The 14,913-nt window shown below is 40.3% G+C and overlaps 1 protein-coding gene across 2 annotated transcripts in view; it reads right to left on the bottom strand.

The window, feature by feature from the left end:
• Positions 1-3,506: 3,506 nt before the first annotated feature.
• The window catches only part of ap2b1 (adaptor related protein complex 2 subunit beta 1), a 38,470-nt gene continuing 27,063 nt past the window's right edge, over positions 3,507-14,913 (bottom strand). For both annotated transcript variants that reach the window (XM_042009371.1, XM_042009372.1), the window contains 7 exons: positions 14,436-14,588; positions 9,688-9,833; positions 9,438-9,567; positions 7,861-7,945; positions 7,305-7,391; positions 6,533-6,687; positions 3,507-5,311 (listed from right to left, as the gene is read on the bottom strand). In XM_042009371.1, coding sequence (XP_041865305.1) covers positions 5,237-5,311; positions 6,533-6,687; positions 7,305-7,391; positions 7,861-7,945; positions 9,438-9,567; positions 9,688-9,833; positions 14,436-14,588 — 831 coding nt within the window. In that variant the 3' untranslated portion in view covers positions 3,507-5,236. The remainder of the gene's footprint in view (positions 5,312-6,532; positions 6,688-7,304; positions 7,392-7,860; positions 7,946-9,437; positions 9,568-9,687; positions 9,834-14,435; positions 14,589-14,913) is intronic.

The raw sequence follows: 14,913 nt of genomic DNA, 5'->3' as shown, positions 1-14,913 counted from the left end.
GGCCGTTGGAGTCCAGTGAACTCATCGTCATGTTCTAGAAAGCAGGTGGAGATGATCTGAGCTTTGTAACATGGTGCATTATCCTGCTGGAAGTAGCATCAGAAGATGCTCCACTGTGGTCATAAAGGGATGGACATGGTCAACAACATTTTTCCATCTTCTATTGTCCAGTTTGGGGCAGCTTGTGTGAATTTTAGCCTCAGTTTCCAGTGTGGCTTTCTGCTGCTGTAGCCCATTTTTTTATAAGTTGTGTGTTCAGAGATGGTATTACCTTTATTTTAAACAGTGGTTTTTTAAGTGACCGTTTCATTTGGCCTTTTATTACAAACCATTTCGTCCATTGGATTGGCTGCTCACTGGATAATATTCAAACTTCTGATCTACTGGGATTTTCAAACACAGCCATCTCTAGGGTTCACAGAGAATGAAAAAAGAGAAAATATCCAATGAGCAGCAGCTGTTTGAACAAAAAGAAAGTAAGGAGATTTTTATTTAGAAAAATCTTTTTTTTATTTTTCCACATTTATTAGGAAAATGCATTTCTGTGTTTTACCCATTGAAAACGTATCAAATCTGTCAAACAGCTCATTACCTCCACCAAGGGCAGAGGTTATATCTTTGTCTGTGTGTCAGCAACATAATTCCAAAGGTAATGGATGGATTTGGGCGAAATTTTGAGGAAATCTCTGAAAAGGAATAAAAGCAGCTGATTAGATTTTTTTAACACTAGTACAGCCAGTACTTCAATGCCTCCTAGAACCATTAGAGGGGGTAATTTTGACACCCTGTTGATGCAGCATTAAATCTTCTCCAAGCTTCAGTCTGCAGCGGGGCACTAGGTAGGGCTGTCCACTCTCACCCTCACTTTTTGCAATCTCTATTTAACTCTTAGCAGCTAGTATTAGGCAAAATAAAACCATTAAAGGTATCAGTGGCAGAAATATAGAGCATAAGATGAATCTTTACACTGATGATGCTTTACTATTCCTCCAAAACTCACAATTATCTTTTCGTCAATCACACTCACTAATAAATTCTCATCAGTCTCTGGCTACTACATTAATTGCTCTAAAACCACTGTTTTAACTGCACTTTCCAGAATAATCCTGATACTGCACTACAATCAGGAAATATTAGATACTTAGAAATAAGCATTTTTCAGGTTGACAAAACTAATAAAGTTAAATATGTCCAGCTTCTAAAAACAGTTGAGGATAATCTCATACGGTGGAAATCCTTACCCATATCACTCATGGGGAGAGTTGCCACCATAAAAATGATGATTCCACCTAAACTTGATTATCTGATTCCCATTAAACCTTCCTCCACTTGGTTCAAGCCATTGAATTCATACATCGTTAAATTTCTCTGGAAGGACAAACCACCATGTATTAGTTTAAAAACTCTACAAAAGTCCAAAAGCAGCGGTAGGTTAGATTTTCCCAAATTCCCAAATTCCCACTATTTTGCAACCAACAGATCAAAGTACATCTGAAACCAACACAGTATTACTTAATTACTTAATTGTGATAAAAACTACATTAATAAAGTTAGTCTTTTTTTTTTTAAATTATTTTAAAAACAGGATTTTGTGGGTAAAAAATGGCTCATAACGCCCTCTACAGGGTAAAACCAGGTTATGTTTTTCACGTCAGTGATTCCCAACCCTGGTGACCTGCAGGATAGTGTGCCTTGAGGACCAGGGTTGGGAATCACTGCTCTACCTCACGTGAAATTTTAAAAACCCCACAGCCCCTCCCTCCAGATGCAGGTAGGCGGGTCCTCGAGTTGCAGGCATAGAAAACCACGCCCACCTATACATATGAAGGGATGTCAACCTATATGGTGTAGATCTGCTAGTTTCAGACTTCTATTCTTTCACACAGTTTCTGATGAAATGTTCCTGCAATGGGACGGATTTGTGCTTTTGAAGTGTGTAAAAGTAACACTGGGCTTTAATTGCTGATCCTCTTCTGGTGACACACAGCAGCTGAAATCGTAGCAGCAGCAACTTCCAGCAGCTGCCACAACCTGCTGCGAGTCTCCACAGCTTTCCACAGCTTCACAACCACGTGGTTCATGTGTAGCTGAGGAGATTCAGGAGGGAAAAGTCTTCCACCTCGAAGATTCTCTGTGGCTTTTAGCCAACTAACAGTGCGCCTTAGCTTTAGCCCATCTACCTCCATTAGCTGGTTAGCTACCATTAGCTCCGGGTTAGCTCTGTTAGCTCTTAGCTACAGGCAGCTCAGTTTGATAGGTGCCAATCATCCACCCCCACCTTCACAGTCCCCCTCTCAGCTCCACCTCCTTGCCCATTTATGGATTTTCCGTGTATCCTGACACATGTGATGCTGCCAAGATGGCGATGGTGGGAACCACCCAATGGGTTTCAATTTAACTCTTCCTCCAGATATAAATAAATTTATATATATATATGTATACCTGTAGCTGTATTATTTGTCTTTACAGCTGTAAAATCTTTATGGCTTTACATTGAGTCCATAGAGATGGTTCTTCTCCCGGTCTTTCTCCATCACTTTCCTGACCTTGGGGGTAGTCCTCACCCTCAAAACCAGAGTCAAGATGTCAATGATTCCCCGATCAGGCCCTGGTAAAGAGGGGCACATGAAAGAGTTTGAACCTTTACGCAATACATGGACTCAATGTAATGAACACAAATTATAGCCATCCTCCAAAGGCTTCCTTATACAACAGTCAGACAGGGAATAGTATTTTACCCAGAAAAGTGAAAATGTTATGGTGTGGTTGAAAATTGTTATTCCTCGTAACTGTTATGTGAAAATATTTTAATGGTCTGGCCAGAGGTCCTTTGGGTGCAGTTTACCCATCCAACGGGGACATCTATGCCACTACATATAGTGAAAGAGCCACCTGCATCCTTCATGATCCCACCCGTCCTGATCATGAACTATTCACCCCACTGCCCTCCAGAAGGAGGCTGCGCTGCATCCAAGCTAAAATATGAAGACTGAGAAACAGCTTCTACCCAAACGCGGTCAGACTGTAGGGTCGGTGTATCGATACTCTGACGTCTATACATAGAAATATGTCAAAGTAATGGATTCTATACATTTTTCAGTTTCTAGATTCCACTTTGCTAATACAAAACATGCAATTTGTTTTCACTTCTGTAAGTTTTAGACCAAATTTTGTATGAAACACACCATATTCCTTACATGTAACATGGTTATGGAAGCCAATCAGTATTGGTGTCAATATCAAGGAAAACCTGATGGTATCGTGTAGACAGGAAATCTTTGGTATCACTCATCACTGCTACCTGCTTCACCACGAGATACTAACCCTTCTCTTGTGTTTTTCTAACCACGTTTTATTACAGGGAGTTTTATATATTTAAACTTTAGCTGTTTTATTTATTATTGTTTTTCTTTCAGTATGCTTTACATACTCAGACCTGAGGAACTGTTTCATTTTTACTGTCAACTGTTTGAGTTTGAACACAAAATGATGCACCGAAGACAATGTGGTTGTGTAGAGTTTTATTCTGGTTTGCTGTAGCAACAGCTGATCATTTAAGAACAGGCAGCAATGACTCTTGAAACGTCAATTTCCAAAGTAGTACATGAAGTTCCCATTGCTGGTAAGCTTTACATGCACTTCTACACTTAGTATGTGTGAAAACACAAGACTACAGATTTAAAACAGAAATTCCACAGCGAGGATGAAAAGTGTGAAGGAGCTCATGCAGGCGTGTGTGTTTTGCATTAGCATGAATGAAAGTGGTGCCACACACACAGCTAGCACACTGAAAAAGCTCTTTGTTGAATAGACAGGAAATGCTTTAATTTCCAGTGTGATAAAAGTTTAATTTACTACACAAAATACACTATCACTGGACCACACAACAACTGCCTACGGGCTTATATTCATATAATCACACACAAAAGCCAACATCAGGTTAGAATAACAATACATCATTAAAACATGAGCTTAGCATGTAAGCTGCACGAATGCTTGGTCCTGTGAGTTTGGTTTGGCTGGCTGGTTTAGACTCGTATGAAGACTCGAAAATATTTAGCATTTAAGAAGAATAAACGTTGAAGCGGACTTACTGCAGCAATAAAGCAAGAAAAAATGTGGAGGTAGATGCACAATAAAAAGGAATGACAATGAAAGCCTAAAGGTGTGCAGTAGATGGGATGCTTAAAGATTTTCATGTCATTTTTTAACAGGATGGGAATGCTATTTACATCCTTAACAGCTGCTTTGGTTTGTGGATAGAGAAGTTTGAAAACAGAGTTTAATGGTGATTTTCTTCTTAAGTGTTGCATCATCTTTAATCAAAAGCATCTTTAGTTTGAATCTCTCCACTTAAACGTCTCCTCACACAGGATGGATTAAGAGTGAAAGATGTTAGTGAATAGAGATCCATGTGGGGCCTGCTTTAATTTGATCATCGTGCTGTTAATGCAGCCATTAAACTTTTTATTAAACGGGAAAAGAAACACCAGGATTTCAAAGTTATACCAGAGTTTTACTGAGGCTCTCACAGCGTTTATCTCTGGTTTTCTCTTTTCAGCTTTCTGAAGTTGTACAAGTCTAACAGTATTTTACACGTAGTGAAGGAAAAAGGAATGTTGGTTTATAAATGCTGCTCAGATTTTGAATATAACCCATGAAATTTGAAAGATGTTGTAACAGGAAAAAACAGCAGTAGCTCCTGGTTGCAACGCATTTCATATTTAAGGCAAAAGAAAACAGTTAACATTGGTATTGTTTTCAAAAGGTAAGACTGAAGCAAAACCAGTATCAAAAATAAATCTGAACCAGAAAAAAACTTGCAAAGCAAAAAAGGAAAAAAACAAACCGGCTGTGTGAGACGGGGATCTTTCCCCTCCTCTCTTAGGCCAGTTTCACCATCAGTCACGACGTTAAGACACTCACTTATGGATGGAATAGATAGATTTTTACTGGGAGGTAAACATAAACATGGAGTGGAATTCAAGGATTTAATAACACTATTAAATGGCAAATAAAATAAAAAAGGAACCATAACAAGCTGCTGAACCACACGACGATTTCTCACACTAACTTTTTATAAACTGACCTGCTGATGTCTCAGAGGAAAACACCCAATATTTCAGATTATTAACCATTCATCATATGCGGTTTGGTTTCTCTTGTTCTGGCAGTCAGACACACAAAATGAAGAAACGATGTTTGTTGAAGCAGAGACGCCGTCTGGCTGGACGGGTCAGTTCTTCAGCACGGAGTCGTACATCTGGTAGACGTACTGAGACACTTCAGGGGCCCGACACTTGAGAGAAAGCTGAGGAATCAGAGACAACACTTAAGAAATATCTGGGTTTCCATCCAAATGTGTGGAAAAGTGTAGCCACACGATCAGAAAATCAGCTAAACATGAATATATGTCCATTCAATGAGAAGAACTTTATGTGAAGTCTGTAAAGTCCAGTTTGACAGCAGAGCCCAGCGGACTGTTGAGATTTTATTCTTCTATTTATATCATCCTCTTGAAAGAGAACTGGCACCAGCTTTGTGAACATTCATAAGCCACATGGTTTGTGTATCATTATTTAGGTTTAATTGCACTTACTGCTAACGATGTATCAGGTCTTCCAGGTTCCTCTGCTGTGTTGGTGGAATAATTTATCCAGCAGTGGTTTTGGTTAGTTTTATGGCATCAGGCTTCTTTTAATTTACTACTTTTACTGTGTTTTAACTGGGTATGAAATATTTCAGAGTTTCCAAAAAAAAAAGCCTTTTAGCAGCTTTATTTTGTTCCCACCGTCTTTCCTGAAACTCATCACATAAAAACACATCAGAGGGAGTGTGTGTGTACGTGCGTATCTTTTTCCTTTTCAGCGGAAACTTTCCGTCAGCTTCAAAAATCCCTTAACCTGGCTAATAAAAACAGATTAGTCGTGATGTCAGTGAAGTCACCTGCTCAGACGTGCTAAATGCCAGACACACTCATGAACGGTGTGTGTGTTTCTCTGTTTGCTGCTCCATCAGTTTGACAGCCGTCACTATTAAGGTGGTCAGACTTAAAACACAGCACTGTAATCTGTCCATGTCTCTGCGTACTGAAACAGCTCTCCTCCAACAAAAACAGTCACTTGTTGAAAATAGTCGAAGTTGCATTTGCACCATTTGGACCAACGGACGAATGGATTAGTCATCTGTAGTTTACACCACCCGCTCAATCAGATAGAAAAGATTTTCTAAAGAAGGCTGATGAGAAAGGTGTTTACATGACATTTTTTTTCTGATGGGACGCTCAGTAGTAGTAGTAGTAGTAGTAAATATAACTAGTGTGGTATGTGAAATCACTGCCCTTATAGAGACTAGAGAGACGTACAGTCAATTAACTAATAAGTTTTTTTGTTTTTTGTAGGTGTGTAAAAAAATCATATGGAGAGTTGGTCATTTATCTCTGGGTACACTCTTCTGACTACATGTTGGCAGATGACCATCCAATAATTAAATATTTCACGTGGTATGAAATTATTTCTACATCATGCTGTACCGTGTAATTGGGGTTCCCAGGCTGAATGCGGAGCTCAGCCAGGATCCAGATTCCGTTGGTTAGCTTGAGAGACTGGTAGAGCATGTCCTGGCCTTCTACGTTTCTTTTGGCAATGGTGTAGATGTTGTTGTTCTGCAGCTTCCCTGACACTGTGTCTGAAACCAGAACCATGACATGTTACTAGCATCTCATTACTGAACAAACAGAAACAAGTAAACAGGCTGTTGTCACTAAAGGCACTAACAAGAACTAATGGAGGAACTAACAAAAAGCTTCTATAGGTAAAAGGATACATCAACTCTATGAGGGTTTTAATGAACTTTAATGACCTTCCAAATCCCAGAAACACTAGCTTACGTCACAGCTATGATCAGCCACCGTGATTGGTTTTAATCCACGGTGCTGCCAGGACAACGACACAATTACTGGTAGCTACTAAAAGCAGAAGGAGCTGGAGGTGTCACTGAGTTACAGGTAAAAACAAAAGTTATCCAAAGACGGCATGAAGCTGGAAGAGAAAACAGAGACGTTTAAGGTCTTAGGTGCAGCTGGAGCATTTTAGAAGTATTTAATAAAGCATCTTTAGAGAGAGAAACCAGGTATAAATTATGTTCACTGACACTGAAAAAAATTCACACAAAAAAAAACAACCAATGACTGCAAAGGCTGAAAAATACAAGCCTAAAAGTAAGTCAGAAATATAAGAATCCTAAGAAAAATGATCGACTCTGCTTGTCTGACATAGTTTTTTGCTGCATTGTGAAGCAGCTACCTGCGTTTAGATGACAGTCCTTTATCTGGTACTGCAGCTCGTTTTCATTGGGGATATCTTTCCATGTAGCCAGGAACACCTGTCGCTCTGAACAAGGTCAAACAGATTATTAGACCAGTCATGTAGAAAAAACAGTCAGAGCAGACTTTTAACATGTGTAAACTGTTCATATGTGTACGGGGTGTAAGGTGTGGTTTTAAATTGTTCATGGGCCACAAAGCAGGCTTTTAGGAATATGATGCATAAACAGAGGAAATGCATATCTGAGCTTCTTGGAGATCCTCTTGTTACTACTTGGCTGAGTGACCACAAGCTTCACAAATCTCATTCAAAACCAAAAAGACAAGACAGATTGTGAAAGTTGGCACTTCCAGAGCAAATAAAGTAAAAGTTTGGCTTCACATCTGAGTATTTAAAACATGTATTATGTCCTGATTTATATCTAAATTAGATTTATTTAGCTGAAATCTGCATTTCTCTATTTTAAGTCTGTCTTGAACTGTAACAAACATAAAGCATTTATTCCAGCTTTGAAGACTGTCTATAGCAATCGTACCCATTTTTCCATCCTCAACAAAGAATATGTTGAGAGGGATGAGTACGCTGAAGTAGAAGACATCGATGTTGTTCTTTACAGCTACCTGCACAGAAGAAACAAAGAAGTTTAAACATTAGATATCCTGATTAGAACAAACTTCATCAGTTCTAAAGATTCACTAAACAGCAGTAATCTAGTTAATAGCAGATAAATTAAGATCTAGTCTCTTTACTGAAACAGGGTTTAAAGTGTTTTAGCTAAATGCTAAAATGCTCAATTTCAAATCTGTGAAATAAAAATACAGATTGTTAAAAATAATGTCAAAATCTAAACAGGTAACACAATATTTGAAATGACTATAAACTGTTAGTGTTCGGTTTGACAGACTGATGTTGCACCAGGTCTAAACGGGTTATGGCAGCTTTTTGAGGGTTCTTTAAAGGGTCCGTCTACGGCCGGAGCGTCCGTCCGTCTTCTGCATCCTTCACGAGCTGATTTCAGTCTGTTTTCAGTGGGCGTGTGGATGTGCAGCCAAACACTTATGGAGCTGTAGCACCAGGAACCGTGGGGGCATTTAACGGAGAAGAAGCCAGCGTGGCACATTTACTGCACGCACAGACGACCACCGTCCACTGCATGTCCTCTTATGTCTTTTACTGAGAATGTGCATCCCCTGCACGGTTACTGTTGGTATTGTCTGAACTTATTAAATACTGTGATTTGTAAAAGGAGAAAAAACTATTCATGAATTTGGTTATACATACCTATCCATTTCACACATTTAAAGGGTGATTTCCTCTTACATTTCCATTTTTAAATCCTTTTTACACTTGAACCTCCTTCACGGTTTACCCTCTCCGTTTAGGTTTTGCATGAAACTTTGGGGCCTTGAGGAGTGAAAACCAAGTTAAACCAACCACAGCTGCTCCTCAAATACAAAACACTTTCAGTTTCATTTCTTTTTGTATGAATTAAGCTTGAATTTGAAATTATATTTAGCAATCTGTATTTTTAGACTCAAACCAACCAACCAAGGGCCTCACACACGGCTGGATTTGAGTCTTTACATCTGCTGTCAAACATCTGTCTTCTCAGTCCAACCTGAGTTCAGATGTTAGTTTCAGACCTGATGCAACATCAGTCTGTCAAACCTAATCAATCAAACTTTATTTATAAAGCACTTTTCATGCTGGAGCAACACAAATCAATTTAGGCATATTAAAACAAAAAGAAACTACATAAAAAAAACAAAAAAACAACACAAACAATTTGTAGTAATTTCAAATATTGGCGAACTTAATGAAAAAGCCAAAAGCAAACATGAAGACAGATTTCTAAACCTCAGCAAACTTGATGTTTCTTGTTTTATTTATAAACTGAAAATGAAATGGTTTTATCTAACAGCTTTTCAGAAACAACTTTAAATTAAAAATAGTTAACAAAAAAGAACTATCCAGCTAGAAGGGGTCTTTTAGATTTGTGTTGCTGTCGTGCTCCATGGCTGACAAGCGACTAATAAAGACATTTTCAAAGCTGCAGGACACACTTCAGAGTCCACAGTCAGTCAGTCACACACACTTAACATGCTGTTGTACCTGGAGATTATTGAGTGGATCCATCTTCATGACAGGCCCAATTGTGTTAAGAGGCAAAGAGGCCTCAATGCTCTGATTGGGCATCAGTGGAGTGTGAACTGGCAGAGGACTAGTGGGGATCATCCCAAAACTGCATGAAGGACAAATTAAAATATATTCACAATGGTGTCTTTAAACTGCCAAGTTCTAAGGAACATTTGGCTCAAACTACAAGAGAAAGTGAGGAAGACTTTTGAGTGAGCTTACTGACCTGTTCTTGTTAAACTGGATAGCAAAGTCAGTCATGTGTTGCAGGGCCTTGTTGGTGAAGGTCATGTCCATGTACATGTGGCCCTGGCGGCGTGAGAAGGTTCCAGAGATCTCCAGTCCCTTTGCTTTTACTGCTGGAAGCCAAACCTAGTGAAAAGCAGCCGTGTGATCAGCTCTACTCACAGTGTGTAATCCTGTAATACATGAACAGTCATGGGACATTATTAGGTAACGTGTTCAATTGTTTGGTAACATTAATTTCTAATCAGCCAATCACATGACAGCAACTCATTTAGTCATGTAGACATGGTCAAGACGACTTGAAGTTCTCACTGAGCATCAGAACGAGTCAGAAAGGAGATTTAAGTGACTTTGAACGTGGCATGGCTGCTTCTAGTAACGACTGACTGAGGCTTGTTGAAGTTTTGACACTTCACCCATGAAATGGTGATTCAAGGCTTTGATGCACAACTCAGGTGTGTTGGTGACGGGATGCATCTAAAACAGGGGTAGCCAACGTTGGTCCTTGAGGGCACCAATCCAGCAGGTTTTCCAGATTTCCCTGCTCCAGCACACCTGACTCAAATTAAATGGATCCAACAGCCTATAAGGATCTCCACAATGACTTGTTAGTTTAAGTCAGGTGTGTTGGGGCACGGAAATCTGGAAAACCTGCCGGATTGGTGCCCTCAAGGACCAACGTTGGCTACCCCTGATCTAAAAGCTGCAGGATAGTAGGTGTCGAGGACCTGTAGGACATCTACTGGCCAATAAAATGAAGTGCAGGGCTCCAGTTCAACTCTCTGCACTGGTGCGTCTAACTTTAGTTTGGATGCACCAACAAAAAAATGTAGGTGCCCTCAAGCTTTTCCAGCTTCCCTCTCTACACCACATTAAATGTATTAACATGTTAATGATTGCCTTTAAATGATGGTGAACAAGAATGAGGTTTGAGAACAACTTTATTTAAAGAACGAATGTTGAGCAGAAAAAAAAAAAACTTTAAGTTCCAGCTTCACTGAATTCAATGTAAGTAAAAAGTACAAACTTCCTTCCCCACATTTACATTTAAACTAATCTTTTTCATCAGATTAATCTACTTGGACTTGAGTTTCATGCGAGGCAGCGCCTGTCTGGCTGTGTTATACAAGCCACGTTTATGGCTGCTCCACCATGGCCGTAGATACCACCGACCTTGGTATATATATTACCTGGTACCGCTCCAGACGCAGCCTGTGATGTCATTAACTCTGTAGTGGCCAGGCTTCAAACACAACATCCAAACGCATTTGTGGCGATCTCTGGAGATTTTAACAACATCTCCCTCTCTGCAACTCTACCAACTTTCCAACAGTTTGTCAGCTGCTCCACCAGAGAAAACAAAACGTTGGACTTATTTTATGCAAATATTAAAAATGCATACAGCTCCTTTGCCCTGCCACCTTTAGGAAGATCAGACCATAACCTAGTTCTTCTCTCCTCCTCCTACAAGCCCATCGTTCAGCAACAACCAGTCATTAGAAAGGCTATTAGAACCTGGTCTAATGAAGCTGAAGATGCTCTGAGAGGATGCTTCGAGGCTACAGACTGGAACGTCCTATGTGAACCTCATGGAGATGACATCAACGCCTTGACTGAGTGTGTGACAGATTATATTAACTTCTGTGTGGACAGCACCGTTCCAACAAGAACAGTGAGGTGCTTCCCCAATAACAAACCCTGGATCACCAGTGACCTGAAAAAGCTGCTGAACATCAAAAAGAAAGCTTTTAGGGATGGAGACAGGGAGTTATTGAAGTCCACACAAAAACAACTTAAAACACAAACGAAGAAGTGCAAGGAGGACTACAGGAAGAAGTTGGAAAGTAAGCTTCAGAAAAACAATGTGAGGGATGTGTGGTCAGGAATGAAGAAGATCACTGGCTTCGGGATAAAGGAGGATCAGACTGATGGAGGTCTGGACAGAGCGAATGAACTGAACATGTTCTTCAATAGGTTTAGCTCATCTCCTGCTTCAACCCCAACTAGCCACACACCCTCCATGAGCCCACAGCTTTCCTGTCACACCTCCACTCTGTCACCCTGCAGCTCAGTCAAGGACCTGGACACAACCTCATCTCCCTCCACATCAGGACTTCCTGAAACCTCCTCTGCCTCCACCTCCACTCTGTCTGTCTCCTGTAACCAAGTCATGCAACAACTGGTGAAACTGAACCAGAACAAGGCTGCAGGTCCAGATGGTGTCAGTCCCAGAGTTCTCAAGACCTGCTCAAAACAGCTATGTCCGATTCTCCAGCACCTGTTCAACACCAGCCTGAGCCAGAAAAGAATCCCGGTGCTGTGGAAAACATCCTGCCTTGTTCCAGTGCCTAAAAAACCACAACCAGCTGAACCAAAAGACTACAGACCAGTCGCCCTGACATCTCACGTCATGAAAGTCCTGGAGAGACTCTTACTGGCTCACCTCAGCAAGCAGGTGAACACCTTTCAGGACCCATTACAGTTTGCATACCGTAATGGGCTTGGGGTTGAAGATGCCATCATATACCTGCTTCAGAGAGCCCACTCTCATCTGGACCAGTCAGGCAGCACTTTGAGGGTCATGTTCTTTGATTTCTCAAGTGCTTTTAATACGATTCAGCCTGCTCTGCTGTGTGAGAAGCTGCAGAAATTCCAGGTGGATCCCTCCACAACCACCTGGATTTACGACTACCTCACAAACAGACCACAGTTTGTGAGACTGAAAGGTTGTGTGTCTGAGATGGTGGTCAGCAGCACTGGAACACCACAAGGGACTGTACTTTCACCATTTCTATTCACGCTGTACACCTCAGACTTCCAGTACAACTCTGAGTTCTGTCATCTGCAGAAATACTCTGATGACTCAGCAGTTGTTGGGTGTATCAGTGATGGACAAGAAGCAGAGTACAGAGAACTGGTCGGTCAGTTTGTGAAATGGTGCGGTGACAATCATCTCATCTTGAATACCAAGAAAACAAAGGAGATGATTGTTGACTTCAGGAGGAACAAGAACACACATAGAATTGTTTCCATCATGGGAGAGGAGGTGGAGGTGGTGGAGGAATACAAGTACCTTGGAGTTCAGCTGGACAACAGACTTGAGTGGAAAAGCAACACTGAGTACATTTACAAGAAAGGTCAGAGCAGACTCTACTTCTTAAGGAAGCTGAGATCTTTTAACGTCTGCACCAAAATGTTGCAAATGTTCTACAGGTCTGTTGTTGAAAGTGCAATCAGCTTTGCAGCAATCTGCTGGGGCAGCGGCATCAGAACCAGAGACTTGAAAAGAATTAACAAACTGATCAAGAAAGCTGGATCTGTGCTTGGAGTAACTCTGGAGCCGCTGGAGTTGATCATCAAAAAAAGAATTCTGTACAAGCTGACGAAGATAATGGAAGATCCTTCACACCCTCTACACAACGCCGTGACGAAACAACAGAGTGTGTTCAGTGGGAGGCTTGTTCAAGTCCGATGCAAGACAGAGAGATACAGAAGATCCTTCCTTCCAGCAGCTATCAGGCTGAAGAACAAAGCCCTTAATTAATTAATGTGATTGTTTAAAAAAAAAAAAAAAAAAAAAAAAAAAAAAAAAAAAATTACTACTACTACAATATTGAATTTCCCTTTGGGATTAATAAAGTATTTTTCATTTCATTTCATTTCATTTCATTTCATTTCATTCATTTCATTTATCCACTGTGTCTGTAATAAAACAAATAAAGTAAATGCTATAGAGACTAATTAGCAGTGATGTGTGGATTGATACTGAAATATCAATTCCTCCCATACCAACTATTTATATACTCAAACTTGAATATTCATACTACATCTCCTCACATCAATAATCATCATTAACATGAACACAATGGAAGGATAATCAGGAACTACTTCTTCCACCTCATATGCAAAGTAAGGCGCTGCGTCGCAGCACGTCATTGACACACTGATCAGCCATCAATCATTCCGCAGCGCTGTCATGTGTGGAGACATTTCTGCTCCACAAACAGCTTGATGTGCGGGAAGACAACAAAGCTCCTTAAACATCTGAGAACCAACCAGAGCACAGAAGCAGAGGTTATGAGGTCATGATGAGGTCATGATGAGGTCATGATGAGGTGATCTGAGGAGGATAACAGGTGCTGCAGGCAGATATGAACATTTCTTCTAACAGTCTTGTCTTTTTTCTCTGTAAGTGAACAGTGATGACTGTGGTTCCAGATTAAGACTCGCCAGAGAAAGGCAGCAGTGCTGTTATACGAGACTTTGGGCATGTTTTTCTACGAAGTCGCTTGCAAACAACGAGTAAACTGCAGCCAGCTGCTGCTCAGACTAGGCTCACCTGAAAAGGGAAATTTTGCCATCAAAAAATTAAGCCTCAAAAAAATTAAACAGTGGTGACATTAAACAGGATATAGTTGATTTTTCCATCGTTTGATGAAGACCATGGACAATATTTCAACACAGAAGTTTTTTTTAGTTTAGAAGCAAACTGACAAAGTCAATCACATCTAATACAACAGAGACACGACGTCTGGTCTGTGAAGTTGTTAGCTCGGCTAACATGGCCCCTGAGCAAAAATTATCATTTTTATCGTCACAAATTCTTCCCGATTCTCCAAACTAAGACCCCACCAACCCATGCAAGATAGTTAAAAGAGTATTTTAAATACTTCAAACAACCCCACTTCAAAAGAAACAGAAGTATTTCTTTAATCTGGGTGGACTTACAGCTTTTGGAGCTATGTAGCCTCCGGTGGTGACGGCCATGCCGGTGGAAAGCTCAAACAGGTCGTTGAGGCCGCTGCTGACAGCTGGAGGAGCAGGTGTAGGTGACGGAGCAAAAGTACTCGGGACAGATGATGGTATGAAGTTCTGGCCAACCTAAAACAATCACAAACACATGCGCAAAAACACAAAAACAAAAGAACGCCACACACATAAACCAACCACTTTAAGTCAGAATTAAGAAAGAATCTCTGGAAACTACATAGAAACCTACAAACTACCTACAAATACAAGTATATTTAGTAAAGCCAAATTAAGAGAAAGAAAACCTTAGAGATCAAGAATGAGATCAATCAAAATCCCAAAAAATGTGACCAAAATCACGAGTTTAATTATGAGGATTTTAGGTGGTTTTGTGTGTTTTAGCCCATTAATTACAAAACTTGAGGTCAAATGTTTTATTACATTTATAACTATGTGT

The sequence above is a fragment of the Melanotaenia boesemani genome, chromosome 15, assembly GCF_017639745.1.
Source record: "Melanotaenia boesemani isolate fMelBoe1 chromosome 15, fMelBoe1.pri, whole genome shotgun sequence".
Lineage (NCBI taxonomy): Eukaryota > Metazoa > Chordata > Actinopteri > Atheriniformes > Melanotaeniidae > Melanotaenia > Melanotaenia boesemani.
Note: the sequence above shows the minus strand (reverse complement) of the source record. Positions and strands in the feature narration are given on the sequence as shown.